The sequence below is a fragment of the Phaethon lepturus genome, unplaced genomic scaffold (assembly GCF_000687285.1).
Source record: "Phaethon lepturus isolate BGI_N335 unplaced genomic scaffold, ASM68728v1 scaffold4345, whole genome shotgun sequence".
Taxonomy (NCBI): Eukaryota; Metazoa; Chordata; class Aves; order Phaethontiformes; family Phaethontidae; genus Phaethon; species Phaethon lepturus.
Window position 1 is genome coordinate 21,345 of NW_010538210.1, and position 18,828 is coordinate 40,172.

At 35.7% G+C, this 18,828-nt stretch overlaps 1 protein-coding gene across 1 annotated transcript in view; it reads right to left on the bottom strand.

Annotated features, from left to right (window-relative positions):
- Positions 1-7,440: 7,440 nt before the first annotated feature.
- Positions 7,441-18,828, bottom strand: part of LRCH1 (leucine-rich repeats and calponin homology (CH) domain containing 1) — a 68,481-nt gene continuing 57,093 nt past the window's right edge. The window contains exons 16-18 of the mRNA XM_010286710.1: positions 17,463-17,600; positions 15,498-15,575; positions 7,441-7,647 (exon numbers count right to left, since the gene is read on the bottom strand). Coding sequence (XP_010285012.1) covers positions 7,441-7,647; positions 15,498-15,575; positions 17,463-17,600 — 423 coding nt within the window. The remainder of the gene's footprint in view (positions 7,648-15,497; positions 15,576-17,462; positions 17,601-18,828) is intronic.

Consider the following 18,828-nt stretch of genomic DNA (forward strand, 5'->3'; position numbering starts at 1 on the left):
CAGCCATTCCGGTTCCTCGTCCAGATTCCCATTCCAAACCTACCCCAAACTGGTCTTTTCAGTTAAGACACTGGCTTCTGCAGTTCATTCTTGTTCGTTCTTCTGACTGAGATACAGACCTGCAACCTGTCAGAGAAGGTTCTCCCCAACTTTTATTCCTCTGGAAGAACGTGTCTTTTCCAGAGGAATATATATTTTAGGATGCAAACTCCTAAACTGGTATCTGACTAGCAGTGGAGTGGCTACAGAATAAGGCAGAGATAGTGACAGAGATATCAAATACAAGGGGGAAAATAACCCCCAAAACAACCCTAACATTCCTACTTCAAATGTATGATTCTACTAAAAATGTTTTGCCAATCTAATGTCTTGGGACACAGTTCATATAAAAATCTAAGATTCTCTGATTCTGATAATCTTCAAAAAAATTTTGGTGGCCAATATGCCAATATTTCATTAGTCCTCCATGCTAGACAAAAGGCATTAAATAATAATGCCTGCTGAATCAAATATCAGAAGACGAAGTGATTACTGTTACAAGGCTGAAGGATAGGGACTGAATACCAAAACACAGCCCCAAAACAACCTACCTTGCTAAATATTTATGTTTGAGAATATTCTACATTTTTATATGGTAGCCAAATTTGCTGAACACCCTCCCTCCCCTCCCAGTTAAGGATGTTTCCTTTAGAAAAACTTAAAATTCTAAACTTACCATTTTTGTGGCACCTTATAGCACTCAGAACTATTCTGTCATGCTTTCTTGCCAGGAATGGACTTCTTAATTTGGCAATGTGTTCATAAGCACATTCTAACTAAAAGCATAAAGGACTGCATGCCCCATTTAGTACAAAAAACCCATCCAATATATTTTTTTCTCCTTTTAAAAGAATTAGACAATGCATTCTCTTTAAATGCAGTTTTATAGAACAACCTCTCTCCCCTTGCTGCATTTACTAATAAGGAAAGCTATTTAAGGAAGTCTGTAAAAAAAATAGGACTCCACGACTGTTCTAGGAGTGAGAAGTTTCACAGCGTGTTACTTTTTACCATTCTTCATTAGTTCTTGGAACATAGAAAACTGACAGCCTTTTCTTATTAAGCAGAAGGTGAAACTTGGTTAATGTTTTGTAATTCTGCAGTTTAACATGTGTCTGTTGTAACTTTCCACAACTGACAATGAGACCAATACCATCTACTAAAAATCACAGACTTCGTCTTAATGTGTCATGAATCAATTCTCTTGTCTAAGCCCTAATCACTACCTTCAAAGCTTTGGAAATGGCTTTCACTAACCCTGCCTCACATACTTTTCAAACCACAGCTTTAGAGTAATATATTTAACTCTTCTCAGAATAAGAAAAATCAAGTCCTGCCAAGGATGGAAGGCAGAGCACACCGATAAATCAATTGGGCTTTCTGTGTAACAGCAATTACCTTGGGCCAAGATCCCAGGTGCCCGAGTCCTTACGTTCAGCCGCTGTCCCTGCAGCCCAGCCCGTTTTCCATGCTCTGCCTCGCTCGCCAACCCACCACAGCTGCGGTCTGGAAACCACTGACAAGACCTGCAAACCATGAAGATTTCTAAACTTTTCTTAAACCCTGGCATTTTGAGACAATGTGCCTGACCAACCAAAAGACGACTCTGAGGAGACTCAACCTCAACCACTTCTCCCCACCTCTGATGAGATTTCTGCCTCTTACACTAGCATCAAACCCGTAACACTTCAATACAGTAGTATGAATCGCCTCTCTCAAAATACCCCTGTTGAAACCATCACTGAACAAAACCCAGAAAGACACACAGAACTGGCTACTAATTCTCAAGACCAGACTAAAAACGTAAAACAACTGTGGAGGGGAAGGGCTGCCACTCCACTCAGCAGCATGAATACCTCTCTCCTCCATCTACTACAAACTTGAAGATCTAAATTTTTAGACAGAACAACTTAATTACTTGTTGCAAGCAAACCACTTTCTACAGACTCATAGCTGTTTTGGATGGATAAAGATGTTTTCAAACTCATCATGAAGCAAAAGAACAAGCTCCTTTTGATGGGGGGGAAAAAAAAGGCACAAAAAGGAGGCAGCAGCCAGGAGGCTGAGTCACAAAGCAGCACAAAAAGACAATACAACAAGCCTAACTACAAACGTACACGTGTGCATGTGCGTGCCAGAGCAAGTTTCTAATCCTGGAACAAAATGTCTGATTTAGCCGGTGTAAAAGACAACAGGAATACGCAAGGACACTAATCCCACGAGGATACGTGACACTTTACACATACAGATTATTTTCTTTGATATCAGAAGCCTTCAAAGTCAAGACAACTGTTTGAACTGGTCTGTGCTAGGGCACGCAGCTTGACAATTCAGATGCAGTAATTATTTATCAAAAAAGTAATTGTTGCCATTATATCATACGGGCAAGTAGCAAAATGACCACATCATGATAACAGCAAGGCCCAACTACATTTTCTAGCAAGAACACAGAGAAATGGAATTCTACAATTTGGCAAGAACCATTCTTTCTTCCTTGTATTTGTAGAATCTGGGATTTCAGATCCACAGGGAAAAAACAAAATATTCAGAAAACAACGGAATAATGGAACGTGTGGTTTCTCCAAGTACAAATTAAAAAAACCAAGCCCAGGTAATGCCCATCATTTAATTTTTAGAACCATGTACTCTGAAATGGAAAGTCACTAAAAGAAACATCAGGGCCTTATGCTTAAGCAAACTTATGTCAAATATGTAAAACCTTGATATTTTGTTAGGTCAGGGTCAAGTTTTCTTTCTAAAGAGTTGAAAAAACTATCGCAAATATTTACTTTTTCATACATCTAAAGCAATCTGAAATTTTGTCTTTTTAAATATATTTTCCTTATCCATTATTATTGATCATGTCTGTATGTGCCCAAATGCCCTGAAGGTACCAGTTGAAGTACAAAAGAAAAGAGCAAAAGATCAAAAAGCACAGTAGTTCAGGCTATAGGTATATTTTGTCATTTTTTTCTTTTAATTTACAAAGGAAAGATTAGTATGTTTTGTGAAGTACACGCTTATGACCAGATTTGACAAAGCAAAGAAAAACCCCAGTACTTCAATATTGCAACTGCAATTCTGTGTTTGAAGTTATAGCCAGTTAGGTATCTAAATATGTGCATCTCCTGAATACGTAATAAATTGCAAATATTTACAAAACTATATTTACAGATGGTAGGCTTTGGACCCCTTTACAGATTCTGGCCTTGAGCCATAAAATTTAAAAGTAGACCACATATTTCGCCAAAATATCTCACAGTTTCATTCTAACATGCTATAGAAAACAGTGACCTGAAAGTGGTCAGACAGTGGAACAGACAACTTAATGAAGACAGACACACACTGAACAGTAAGAGAAAATGTACACTTACACTTGAAAGACCAATTACACAACAACCTCATACATTAAATTCCAAGAGATAAAGTGAAAGAATGAGAGTGTTTTGTATCAAAGTAGAATGGGTCATTACCTTAAAGTATTTCTATATGGCTTTTTCTCCATAATACCACTTATGTGCTAGAAATGAAGGAAACAGCAAATGGTCCACAAAACCTGCTCTAACATTTTTTCTAAACCTGCATATATGACTTACTTTTTTTGTAACAGGAGTAAAATGCCAAGAGTATTTTTGTGAAAAACAATTACATGGCAATAATTTGGCCATTTGTTCATGTCTATGGAGTAGAAAACTGGACTGAGTATTTGCTCAGGTCTAATTCAATCCCCGTTCACAGTAAGTGCAGTCTTTCAGAAGGCTTGTTAGGAACACAATGGGATCCATATACACCTTTCGGCTGTAAAAGCTTGTTAATACACATTTGGAGAAAGAGGCATTTGAAGGGCTACTACACTGCATTCCTCTGCACTCGACAATATGTATCAGTTTTCTGTTTCAAGGAAAAAGCAAGCCAAATCCTCACATCAAAATGCCCCTTGTAACCCAGGTGCAAACACATTTTACCTGCATGCATATTAAATTAATTCATTACAATTTGTATTTGTTACTTTACTGCAGTATGGATGGCAGAACCTCCACAGTACAGATTGGAGTGGACCAGTTTATGAAGAAATCACAGTTTGAAAATCTCTGATGACCACTGCAATGGAAAAAACTGAATGGTGAAACAAATGGGGGAGCAAATATAGTTCATAATATCAATGAATATGTGGGTGAACTACAGCATACATGGTTTTTAAACCCAAGGTCATCAACTTAATCATGTGCCTGGGTGAGAGCAGCAAGTACCAACAGTATATAACTGAATGTCTCAATATTGTGATCTCCTCAGAGGTGAAGAACAACCAGTCAGTTGAACTGCTGGTTTCCCAAGTACTAAAGCCATAGGAAGAGCAGCACAGAAAGGGGACTGTGAATTTAGCCAAGAGCCCATTAAAGTAGATTAATGAGCCACATAACTGTTTCAGTTTCCACTTCCTCGTTTAGCGGGAGAATTATTGGCTTTAAGGATGGGCAGACAGGTATTTTCCACATTTGCATTATGTTTGAAATCTATTTTGAGAAATATTACTATATTCACACTTTGAAAATGTAAGGGCATATTTTACTATTCCTTTCCCTGTAAGATTTATGTATATTTGGAATTGTTATCAATAACAACCCCCAAAAATACAAAACTGGGTAAGTTTCACGTACGGTAGTAAGGCCGTGCTTGTCACGAAGATGTTCATTTTTCACAGTCTGGTTCAAGATGGCTTCAACTCCACAACGACAAGAAAGTGCTTGTATGTTACACTTTAATTACTGTATATTGTATAGTTAAGATTAGTGAGAAAATGTACTCTAAGTAACTAAAAGACAACTCTGCACGGTAAGCATATGTGAAGTTAAAAATTTGGACGAGTTTGAGAGTTAACGTGTCATTATGACTGGGATATGTTCAGTTGGTCTCCATTGGCACAACATTACTTCAGTTTCTAAGCCAGTGTCTAGTCTGATAAAACAGTCAAAAACACTGAGGACATGAACTTTCATTTCTGCACAATGGAAGCGCAAAAGACACTGATCTACTACTTCTCTTACCTCCCTCCCAAAGCTACTGGATACAGTGGATGATCAGACATAATATTAGACAATGAGACAGATGTGTACTACAGGATGGTAGCAACAACTTTCACCATCTGCTTTTCTAATTTCACAAAATGTTAAAATATACTCATACATGTACATCAGTATTATATAAGGAGTGCACAACACAAAGCACTGACAGGAGACCTGTTTACCGCTTACGGGAGCAGGAGTAAAATCCCAGGCCTAGAGAAGACGTCACTTATGTCTCAAATACCAACACTGGATTATAAAGAATCATACAATTAATAGATTCTGAACCGATTCAAGCTTTATGTCACTATCTCAGTTTCACTAGAAAAGCAACATTGTTAAAACAAGACAACCAAAATCAAGACAAAGATCTGCTGAAAGTGGAAGCGTAGATGTCAAGCTCCGACTCTGAGTAAGCAAGTGCTCGCTGTTGCAATCACTGAAACCAGGCACGCAGTTAAGAGACAGGCCGGTGCACGATGAGGGCACAAGTCTATAGCTACACACCCAAAGAACTAGTACCTTTTCCCCAAGTACAAAGAACCTAGAAGCACTCACTGAACTCCTGCCCCGTCACAGAAGACACTCTTTACAACAGAGTTGTTATATGTATGCACCGGAAGCTGCTAGGCACTAAACCTCTTTAAAAAATGGATTTATCCATAATGTGAAATTAATTTTACCATCTTAAAATACATATCTAATTATACATTCCATCCTTTTTATACATGTATGCATATATTTAAGCCATGGAAACCAGGAATAGAACTGCACTTAGAAGTTTTTAAGTAAAATTTTACAAGTATCTATGGAATAGGGATATTTATAGTATAGCACTAAATCATAACCATATGGCCAGATCAGTATCATACAAGTTCTTACACAAGTTATCATCTGAAAGTCTATAGGTAATTTTTTTTATATACTAAGCAGTAAGAAATGAACATATTTATTTCACAGCCACGAAACTGAGGTCCTTTGGCTAGCTAGCTTGAGACTGAATTACAAATTTAGTCAACAGCATCTAGGCCAATATTGCAACATCAATATAGGTTTATATTTGAGGTTTTATATTTTTCAATCAATTTTCATTTGTATATTTCATGTCGATCAGGAGTAAACCAAAAAATGTTCTCTAATTCCAGTTTTACAATAGATTAACAGAACACAGAACTGGAAGGGAAATGGAGGTCATCAGTCCAGCACTCTAACCATAGGCAGAGTTCAAACACACCAAACACCTCCTGGCTAATGCTTCTCTTGACCTATTCCATAAAACCTCACAGCATGGAAAGTCTAGAGTCTTCCTAGATGATCTTCCTAGCTACATTGTCTTTGTTACAGTTGATAAACAAACAAACAAACAAACAAACATTACCTGCATTTTCACAGGTGATGAAACAGAGACAAGATAGTGATGTGACTTGCTTGACATCACACGTTAAGAATGGCAAATACAGGAATCTAACAGCTCAGACTATCTTACTGTATCACACTGCAACCCACGGTCTTCATCCTGAAACATTCTAAAGCCCCTGGCATATTAAGGGTTGCTCACACCCACTACTAATTCACAGCTAACTTTTGGGGTGTAACATAGCAAATATTTAAAAGCAGTTCAATGCCACTTTGTGCAATGGAAGAAAAAGATTATTCTATGGAATCTGAAGAAAAACAAAATATAAGTATTAAAGCGTAACTACTCCAGTACGGAATTTAATTGGAACAGTGGAGATGACCAACAATCTTTAAGGTTACAGTACTCTTGTTAATCTAAAGGATTTAAAAATAACAGTAATTTGAAAGATAGTTCTCTAAGTGCTCATAACACAATGTATGTTGAGATAATTGGCACCAACTCAGAAAATACCATCATCTTGTTGAAGTGCCACCTCAGTTGCTTCAATATCTGCAACATTCTTGGATTTTCACAAAAAGGAAGAGGCTCAGTTCTGTTTAGCTTGTGACACACATCCAGCCTACACCCAGAAGTGGGACAAAGGGTAGCTTCACTGCTTTAACATATGTAGTGTGTAGTCTAGGCAACATAAAAGAAAATGAACTAACATATGTAGTGTGTAGTCTAGGCAACATAAAAGAAAATGAACTATAAATAAAGAGGTACATAAGTTCTTAAGCTAAGGGTGTAGGGAGGACAAGAGATGGGACTTGTCTTCAAGATGCTACTCACTCTCTCCCCTATTTCAAGAGATTAATAAAGATATTACAAGAAAGGGAAGCGAGGGAAAGGGAGAAGTTTGTAAGACAAAGGAAGGAAATTAAGTACCTGTAATTTGTCAGAGACAAAGCAGAAAGTTTGTGTGCACATGCGAACAGGTTATGCTGTTAGCACATTCCAGTGATAAGTTATATACATCAAGACTATAAAAAGTATGTGGAAAAGACAAAAGCCTATTAGATCCCAGGAGCGAAAGGTAGAAGTTGATTGTGGGGTTTTCTCCCCGAGGGCGAGCAGAGTGTCAACAGTCTTTCGAATGTGACGAATATCCGACTGCAGGATGTCATACGGAGAGCAGAGGTCAGCCTATCCCGAAGGGCAGCCATTAGAACAGAAAAAAACAGTGCATAAAATTAAAAATACAAAAATGGAAAGATATTGATAAATAAATTATCACAATATTCTAGCATAAACATGTAGGAATAGCTTCTTCCTAGTATCGCCTTAGTCACTAGACACCCCACCTTTCTTTTATTTCCTCTAAATACTGAAGCTATCGTATAATATCAGAATATTAAGACAGAAGAGCTCAGGCCTTCATATCCTTGCAAATTATGCCCAGATTCACAAGGGTGAGGAGGTGCACGTGATCCACTTATTCCAATGTATCTGCACACCTTTGTCCATCTGGGCCTTATTCAAATTCTTAAATGGAACCAGTTGTAAAATCTAACTTATACAATAGCAAACAGTGGGTTAGAAAGCCGTTAAAAGCACAAGCAGCAGCCATATGAAGTCTAAAGAAAAAGTACCTAAAGAAATTAAGTATGCAAAATTCTCTAAAATAATAAACTAAAACTTGGTATTCAAGTATCATCTTAAATGACACCCTGAGACTGAAACTGAAGAAGTCAACATAGCACTAACTATACCTAATTTTAATAAAATTTCTAAACTTAAGAATTTGACAATAAATTCCTTCGGTAGCATTTTAAAAGTTATCAGCAGGTTAGATTCCCATACCTTTTCTGGAAAGTATCATTGACTTCATGCAGCAATTTACTCTAGACTAGCTATACAAAATGAAGTGTCATAGGTAATGATATCAATATGCATACACAATATTTAACATTAAAATCAAACCAAGCAAAAACTAGTACTTTCAAAACACAAACTAAGATATACCCATTTACATTGCAAATGAGGCCTTACTATCAACAAAAATGGTAAATATTTATGGAATAAAATTATACAAAGTAGGAAAGAGATCCCCTGTTTCAAAGGAACACTGTGTTTATTTAGCAGCTTTTCCATTTCACTTGCTTAATGAACTGACAGTGAACCCAATAAATGTAGACATGGAAGTTCAGATGTCTCTTTTCTGTTAGTGCAAAGTTTCAAGTTCTAGTTGGAAATAAATTAAACTTTAAAAATATTTAAAAGGCCCTTCTATCCTGAAAAGTGACTAGTATAACTGGAATTCAGAACTGTCATTCATACACAAAGGAAAAAGTGACGCTTTTTAAAATTTTTTTTTTCTTTTTTGCTTGCCTTGCCTGGTTCCAGCTTTAACAGGAGTTAAAAGCTGCAGCATTTTAATTTTGTTACTTAGGCCAGCAGATACATAGAGGGGGAAAAACACCCTGACTAGCAACAACAATGCCATTTTTATAGTCACTTTTCAGGATTTTTTCAGCTCAAAATTTTAGTGCGATAATAAATGTCAATGCAATCGTATTTGGCTTTTTCTAAAGGATGAACACTCACAGATGAAAACATGCTTATCTTGTTTAAAAATGGGATAGGACTAGTACTGCATTCAACAACATCTACATCCACACACTGCTTACCAGAGAAACTAATTTTACGGCAAACCAACAGCTCCTCACTACCAGCTATGTAATATATTGCACTTTTACCGAAGACACCAATAAACCCAGCAAATGCTGGATTAATTTTGAAATAGCATACAAGACTCAACTCCTACTTGTTGCATATATATCCTGCAAATAAGTATCTAAGATACACTGAACTTGAACTTATATAAAAAAATTGATAGAACTTTAAAACAAGGACTTTAAAATTTTTTTTTTGTCCAAAAAACCCCACCAACAGTCCCTACTGCAGTCAGATGGAGAAGGAAGCAATTTCAGAGTTAGAGAATGAGAGCTGGTAATAGGTTGAATTTTTACAGAGGCTGAAGAACTTGCTAACCAGAGATTAGCATACTCAGCAGCATACAGGAAAAGGCAAAGTGTACAAAAACAGCCAACCCGTGCAGAAGAAACTTCCTATAGGAACCACAATGCTGTGCTTTATTGAAATTCAGTGAAACCTGGGGAAGTTTGAGAAATGCTGCTTATTTTTGTGTGTTCTGTGACAATGGATAATTTGGTATTACATTCACATTTTATTAGTAAAATGTTTATATTGTATGTATTTTAAACTTCTGTAATGTAATTCTAGATTGTAGGGGGAAAAAAAAAAAAGATTTGCAGTAATGGTGAACGTATTTCCACTCAAGCTATCAGAATTTTACAGAAGCTGTGAAATGAAAATACCAAACTAAAACATGACATCATGGAATAGTGAAAAAGTATATGACCCCCACCCAAAGCGGTTGTCAAAGACAACGAACCAACCACCCATCGCAAGCACTGCCCTTCTCATTTAGGAGACTGAAATTATTAGTAGTAAAGAACTAAAAAGATACATGTACTTAATCATTACATTTATGGACTGACTTGTGATATCTATGAAGCTACATGATTAAATCATACAGCTGCCAACATCATGCACGCAGAATAAACACAGTAAGATGGAAGCGGAATGACAAAAGCATAACCAGCCGTTCATGTGCACAAACCACCCTCATTCTACGTGCTCCTGCAGTGACTGTGAAGACAGCAACCTCCTCAAATTTTGACTCTGGTAAAAAAAGTCAAGCGTAAGTTTGCAGAAGTGCATTAGAGAATGAATATGCATTTATATGCATATGAATATGAATTTAATATGCACTACGCTCAAGACACAAATGAAAGGAACCACAGAATTACATTTTCACTACTCTGACAGCATACTTAACCACTTTGTGGTGTGGGCCAAATAGTGTACATTGCTGAGCACAGAAAGAAAGGGCGGAGAAAGGAATCATACCTGATAAAATTTACTGGAACTTCATGGATGTCTCATGATGAAACTATGGAGAAGTAACTCATTACATGAATTGATCAGACAACAAGTGTAAGTGGCAATGAATGTTCTCACATTAGAACTGAGAAACATGATTACCAGTTGAAACACTAATAGGAGGATGGAAGATAAAGCACTTCACACTCTCTGCTTGGTTGCTTCTTTTACTTTGTTCTGCCAGGTTTAGCACACACAAGCCATCTGTTTTTTTCCTGTTTGTTTTACTTAATTAGTAATTCCTACACTAACACAAATCTTGCTGATTTTTAGAATAATTGTGGCTGATACAACATAGTGGAATTAGTTTTCAGAGGAGGAGGCAAGATGCAATAATAGCTCCTGTTTGCAGGACTTGAAAGTCATAGGAAGGGGAATGGCTAAGCCTTTTGTAATCTGAATATTCACATGATTATTCATGATCAAAAAAGCCACTTCTTACTATCACTCCTTTCTGTTCAGTATGTGTACACCAAGTAGATGACTGAAAATCTGAGAGACATGGCAGAAGTCTCAGTCCCACCTGAGAAATAACTTGTCCCACTAAACCTTGTTACTACTACTGACATGCTGGAACACAGCAGCTCAATAAACCTGCTGTAACAACTGGCTGTGAAAGATTTCACTTTATCACTACCTTTTATCAACAGAAATTACCGTTCTAGTATTCATCATGATAACTTAAGTCTACCTTTTTTCAAGCTATATGAAGATTGACAAGGTGTATCTGTGAATGCGGGGAAAGTCTTTCTTTCCTTTTTAAAAAAATAACCGTACCTAATTTCACTGACCTGAAGAGGCCCCATAAAGGGCCAAGAAGTGTCTAAACTGTCAAGATATTACATTAGAGTTGCAGATCATAAAACCTAATTCATGGTTTTGTAAAAAGATAACATCTGCATTTTGGCTCACAAACATTGAAAACACTTTGCTGAATTTCTTTTCTGACAAAATGCTTAGAAGGTCCTACTTCTGGTATGCCATATTTGTTCATAATTGTGAACTGAAGCAATGCAGACCAAAACTTGCAACTTTTGCCTTTCAAATAACACATTACATTTACAGCTTTGTTTTGGTCTAAATCTCACTTCTGATGAAGTTATCATTCAGCTCAGCACAAATCACATTTTTTTCCTTTTGACAGGAATATTTGTTAACGTTACTGAAAGTGCATAAGACAAAAAAGCTCTATAATATGCATTACCAAGAATTAACAACTACCAAGAATGAAAGCTAAATATTAAGTCACTGATCTGCAGATTAAAATGGGAAAGTCTACTTCTTTGCTACTGGTACGAATACTGATTCTAATGTGCTGACAAGTTGAAGAAATTTATATGAATGTTTTTGTCTTTATTTACATATATTGTTACTGATTTTATGAAAGAGCAGTTGAAACCAAAATACTTCCATAACTTTACCTACATGCTCATGGGATAATAAATCAGACTTTCCTGATTTAATACCTCTGGGTTGCGATGTCACTAAGAAGAGTAAAACTGCATTAGAACCGGTACATTTGACACGTTGGAGGCCACACTTAAACACAAAGAGAAATAAAACAAAACAAAAGCTTTATTTTTTAAACCCAGAAAGTGTGAAAGGGTGGGTGCAATATTAAGTGGACAAGCATTGTAGGTGGTGTCACTAGTGGCTTCATATGACATTAACAATCTATTCCAGTGAATGGCACCATCGAAGTACTGCATGCCATTCTCAAAAACGCAGGACAGGCACCCCTACTTACCACATATCTACTGCCACTTGTTTATTCAGTCTGTATCAGCCAAAAATTAGGCGTGTTTTTCATTCTATAGCTATTACAGGGGAAAGTAGGCAATTTGGGAATTTTTAGTTAACCGTGTAAAATAAAGGCTTCTTTTGTACTTTTTTAAGTTACAAAGATTATACCTTTCCTGTCATATACTTCCTGAGGGGCACAGCAAATATGTTTTCTGAATCTTCAGGCTTTCAGATGCTTATCTGCCACCATCCCTTTCTCACAAACAAAAATTTTGTTTTGTCTCAAAAGATTGTCACTTACAAAGATATCTGACATCCTGCAATAAAAAAAGGCTCTACAGGAAAAGTTAGTGGCAAAGCTTGACACAAGTTGCTTGTCTGACAGTCACACGTTTCATAGCCTCCTGGTGCAGTAAGAGCCTTGCTATTTAGTTTCTTATTTAAGGTTCAGAACCGTAAGCTTAAAACATCCCTTTTGCCTATGATCCAATGCATTCCTTCTGCATATGATCAGGAGCATCTTATGGCCGTTAACAGAAAGTGATTTCAAGATGGCACCCATCGTACTGAAATTCTCATCTGGCAGATAATGGCTTTGGGACGCCAGTTGACACACAATTCCAGAATCATCTACATACCAGATCATTATAAAGAGATGCTCATGTTCCTGAATTTTGTATTTGCAATTCTTTGGTCAAGACACCAACTCCTGATGCTTATTATGACACATTTGGATATGGATATCAACTACATTTTTCTACATTTGGGTGAAGTTTCCCAGTAGCATTCTGGGGAAAGCAATTTTGACCCAAGAATTGAATGGTGAAAGCCACAGAAGTAAGACACCCTGCACATCCGCACAACACAGTAATTACTTAGCTATTTTCTTGTTTTCATTTTACATGGTTTGACAGGATATTATTCTAAACCTGTGGAGCTCAGGAAATAGCATGTAGTCTATTCCATTCCATAAATAACTAAAACAAACCGAGAGGAACGATGACGATTTTAAATCCTTAAAAAACATCCATGCAGCAGAATTTCAAGTTAATTCTCAGGAACTAAACATGGACATAAGTATCACAGAAAAGCCTAATACTTATGGGTATCACATTCCCGTAAGATACTTGTTTTTTTTTTTTTTTTAAAAAAAAGAAATAATTCACTGCATTCCTTGTACTGGTTTGTGCAGAGGTAGTTGGGCAATGTACAACTCATCAACCCAAAGCAGCATTAAACACCATCTGTAGTTCTTTAAAAACTTCAACAGCCAACTGTCATACTTGCTATCATACAACTTTGTATTCCTAACACACATCCCTCCAACACGCGGCAAAGTTCTATCATCTACCACCTAATTCCGCAACACAATGGATTTTCACAGTACATAGCATATACATTTGCAAATTACTGACAGCTAATAAAAAAGAATATCATCAGAGTACTTAAAATCTATCATAAATTTACAATTGCAAGCCGTTCATTTAACATTTAAGCAAATTAGTTTTTCCTCTCAAGAGAAGTTAATGCTTATTTAAATTCATAAGGATGGGTAGCTTATAAATCAGATTGGTAAGATCTGGTCTTGTGCTTAATGCTCCATGCAACTCTGCAACAAATACAACTTATAAAAATAAAAAAATTCCTAAAAAATTACACACTAATTTTAATGGAAGCATTAAAAGAAGAGAGGTAATAAATACATAAAAATATTTATTCATAGGAAACAAAAAGGTATTTTTCCAGAAAGCTTACTTGTAGAAATCCAAAATAAAAAACTCAGAGTAAAGGCTCAGTATGTGTAACATGGCACTGCAAGGATCTTTGCAAATTTTTCTCTTTTATTTCCATTTCTGAATGATCTCTTGACAACAATGAAAACAGTTCCTGGCCTTTTCTTTCCCAACAGGCTATATCCAGAAAAACCTTACTTGTATTCTAATTCAGTGAATAATTTATGATGCATCAGGATACAATGAATTTTGGGGCTGCTTAAGAAACACTCCATATCTACAAGCCCACAGCACTGAAATTTTGATCTTCTCCAAAGAGAAATTTTAATTCTACTATGAAATCATTTTAACATAATAAATTATATAATTACAAAAACTAAATCAATGATTACAACTTAGAGACCCAGCCCATAACACTGAATTCTCAAATTACATTTATGATGAACCACTGATTGGAGTTGTAAGATAAAAGTCTTCAAAATTCCTACAAATAGCAAAAATGAACTGTTACTTTTGCTGTCCTCCAAATCAAGTACTAAAATATAGATAAGATATAAAGAATTTAAACTGGAATTCTTTCCCAGTGTGACATCTTTGCATTATCATCTGCTCCCCAAGTGGGTGGTGGGGGAGATACAGACAAAATACCCTTTTGTTTCAACATTCTTGAAACACATATTCAAAAAGACCTCAGTATTAATTATACTGTCATATGTAGGTAACAACACAAGGAAAAATACATCATGCACTTCTCGTGTTTTCAGATTAAAAAGACCTTGTATAACACTTGTACCTTCTTTTGAGGGCCATGTATTTGAAATTAACTTTCTATTCCCAATGAAACTCCAGAATTCACTACATTAGTTATAAAGATACTTTTCCTTATTAATATGAGAAGCAATTACATGATCAATGCTGCCATTCTTAAATGAAAAACAGAAGACACCAAGCACTGCCATTTCCCTATTTCCAACTTCTGAAACACTTACATCTACATTATAGAACACCCTTACTCATACGTACGTTCCATGCTTAACACACAATGGTTTTCTTCACATCACTGCAGAAGTGTTTCAGTACAAGAGATGAGTGTGTTGTTAGTCATTTTTACAATACATACTACAGAGTACTTCATATTGTAAAAAAAGGAAAATAAATAATTAAAAAGAATGAAGTCCATATTCTGAAAGCACTAGGTAAAAATGCAGCTATGTTCTATAGCAAAAAAACCCAGCAAACTTTTGATTAATTAAATGTTACATATTACCTAATTACCATATTTATATTTCTTTCCCAAGGCAAAGATAAGGAGGTATTGGGGATAATACTCAATTCCCAATTTAAGACAAAAGTTGCAATTCTTAAGTGCTATGACAGGAGCCACTTAAATGCACCAAAGTAGTATTAAATCACATTATTTAAATAATTCTTTTTAATTACATGTTTTTATGACTGAAAACCTGTAGTTCATAAAGCTACCCTTCAGCTTTAAAGTAATTAATGTGTTTTGCATTTTTGATCATCTAGAAATGACAAATTTAACTAAATTACCTCTGGTATTCCCAGTTTTCTACATGCATCCAGAAAGTTTTCCACATTTCTCCTGCATTTGGCCATGCTAAGCTTAGGCTGTAAAAACAAGAAAAAAGAGTTTATGGCAAAAGAAAGCAGTAACATTCATTCAGTCAATAAATTAATCTATTGCATTATTCTTGTACTGATGCACCATTTCCATATTTCTCCTGAAAACAATGTATACAATTCTGCTCAACTTTTTTTTAAACCACTCTAAAAACAACATGCCTATAAATACAATCTGAGTTGTGCAAGCCATGTGTTTTTACTTCGTTATTAAAGTCACCAGCACATTTAGATCTCTACTTGTTCACATCCAGCTTATGAGGTTCTAAAACCTGCCTCTTACAATGACTCGTGATAGATGACATTGATTTTCCGGACAGCAAATAAATGAATTAAGGATTTCAACATCATCATGGGGAATAGACTTACCTGTAATTAACAGGCTCTTACTTTTTAAATATTTTATGTACTCACAAATGTACAGTAACTATACACAATTTTAATGTCTCTGAAGAAGAAATTTCCTATTTCTGTAGAATTTCAAATACTTCTGTAATTTGTCTCACTCAGGACTATTTACCAAATAGTTAAAGAAATATCATGTTAGGAACAAAACCAGACCCAACAACTCACTATTTTACTTTTTCAACGCAAGATGTACAACAATGGTAATTTGTGAATATCCACATAAATCAAGAATTCACTATAGTAGCAGGGACTTTAAATAACTTATTTTCTAGGCTAAAGTAATTTGATGGCTGTTTCAAGCATGAGATAATCATCAATATAAAGTTGAAACAAATGAAAATGGTTTTAAATTATTTGCTTTTTGTTATAGAAAACACCACAATATTTGTATCTTTAAAACAAAGAAACAAACAAAACCCAGCAAGAAAACTTAAGTTTTTGCCCCAGAAGTTCAAGTTTGCATATTTTGGCAATATTATATTTTTACTAAAGAGAGAAGTAATTTAAAACCAAGCAACAGTAAAAGAAATTCCACTAGAGCACCTCAGAGAATGTCTTTTTCCTAACATCTGTCTTCTTGGAAGTTCTTATAAATTGGCTCTGAAATCCACATGCTACTTTCAGAAGTGAGTATCAGGCTGTACACGGCAAATATTTACCAGTATGTACATTAAAAAAAAAAGGGGGGGGGGGGGGGGGGGGGGGGGACATACCAATCTTAAAGAGTTGCCTTAATGGGCAGCAGATAGTCTAAAACCATACAAAACCTCTTCAGAACCAGACTGGTATCAGAAGTCTGGAACAAAGGTCTGACCAAGAAAAAGACATCAATAAACAGAGAAAATACTAAGAAAATTAAGTTTTAAGAAATGTGCACACACACAGATCACATAGATTTTACGTCCTGAAATCTTCAGGTCCTTAGGTTTAGCAAGCCAATATTAAACCACTACAGCACATGTTTCTATTCCATTCTGTCTGCAGGTAAAAGGAATAGTTTCTACATTTAAGCCAACAGGAAGAATATGCTAATAAATGCTGTAAGTATGTTAGTTACATGATATCTGCTAAGCCAGACATTTCTAAAGTTAACTTCATATTTCTTCAATCAACAAATAAGGGGCTAATTTTCTTTTAAAAAGGGTCTCCTATAATAAAATCTTGTAATTATAGAATTTTGTAGTCTACTGAACAAAAAAGCATTATGAAAAAAATCTGAACTGTTGCTAGATCAGAGAGAGGCATGATAATTTTATTCACTTATAGATGTGTATATATACACACACAATATATATAAAAATTAATGAACATCTGAATTTGTAATAATGTAGAAGTTGCCTCTAACAGCAAAGAGCATTCATTGAACATCAACCTGTTTTATGTAACCAAACATTAAGTGGCAATAAAACAGTAATTTTTTAAATATTCCCCCCCCCAGCCCAATATGACAAGAAACATTCAACTTACTACTGCTGGTGAAGGTACATGAATACTTCCTACAGACCGAGGACGAACGTGATTTACTAAATGGCAGAGAACTACACCATCCATCAGAGCAGACCCCAAGTCCTCAGGCAAACAAATCTTTAGTCTTGTTTCAATGTTCTACAAACGAAGAACACATACACACTTTAATACAGAAATGGATGAAGGGGAAAAAAAGGGAATATATGTCCTCATCTTCTCCCATGCTGTAGATACATAGCCAGCTGTGGAGTTTTGGTTTACCAGTTAACACCCTACCTTTATATAACTAATCCTTCAAAAACTAAAAATTTACCCTATGTTGATCATGGAATTATGTAAACTTCTTTTAAAGAACTCAACACTTCACATGCTGCTGTCATAATATGCATTTATGTTTATATATACATATAAAAACACATATGCATGCAATTAGCCATATGATTGCACTACATGTGGCTCCCTCCTTTCACCATTCCCTCAACGGTTCTACTTATGCATCTCAAATTTTCTTTATCATCAGCACTTTGAATCAGAACTACATTGTATTCATCATTGTACAAGCAGAGAGTAAAAGGCAATACAATCTTTCCCTAACTAACTCTTAGATTAACTCTCAGATATAATTACTTCTATTACCTTAAAATAGATATTTCTTGTTCCTTGTTGAACCTCCTTAATGTCCTTATTCTCTATTATTGCATTACCTCAATCTATGTTGGGTGTTTTAGATGAAAATAGATTATTCTCTTTAGAATCAAAGGAGAGTAGGTTGGAAGGGATTTCTGAAGGTCATCTGGTCTAATAAATTTGAAATGAGATCCGAGCCTTGGTTAGTTATATTTTGGATATGTGCAAGGAAGGAGATTCCACAACATCTCCAGGCAACCTTGTTCAGTGTTTCACCACCCTTACTGCAAAGGATCTTCTCCTTATAGCTACTCGAAATTTCTTTCTCTGCAATTCGTGCCACTGCCCTTCACTCTTCAACTATGCATTTTTGAAAAGCCTGCCTTATGTTCTCTATTATTACCCTTCAGGCAGCTGAGGACAATCATATGATATTCTCAGAACTCTCTTCTCCAAGCAAAAGAAATCCAGCTCTTCACTTCTTCCTCATACATCCTTTTTTTGGGTGTCCTCACCATGAATTAACCTCCACTGAACTCACTCTGGGGTTTCCTTATATTTTGCCCATTTTTCTTTTACTACACACACTACTGAAGTACTCACATGTACAGTCTCACAAGTGCTAAATGAGGGAGTCCATCACGTCTACTAATATGTTTTGCTTTCACCTTGGATTAATTCATACATTAGAAAACATTTTTGGTATAGGAGATACGTACAAAAAAGTTATACATGAAAG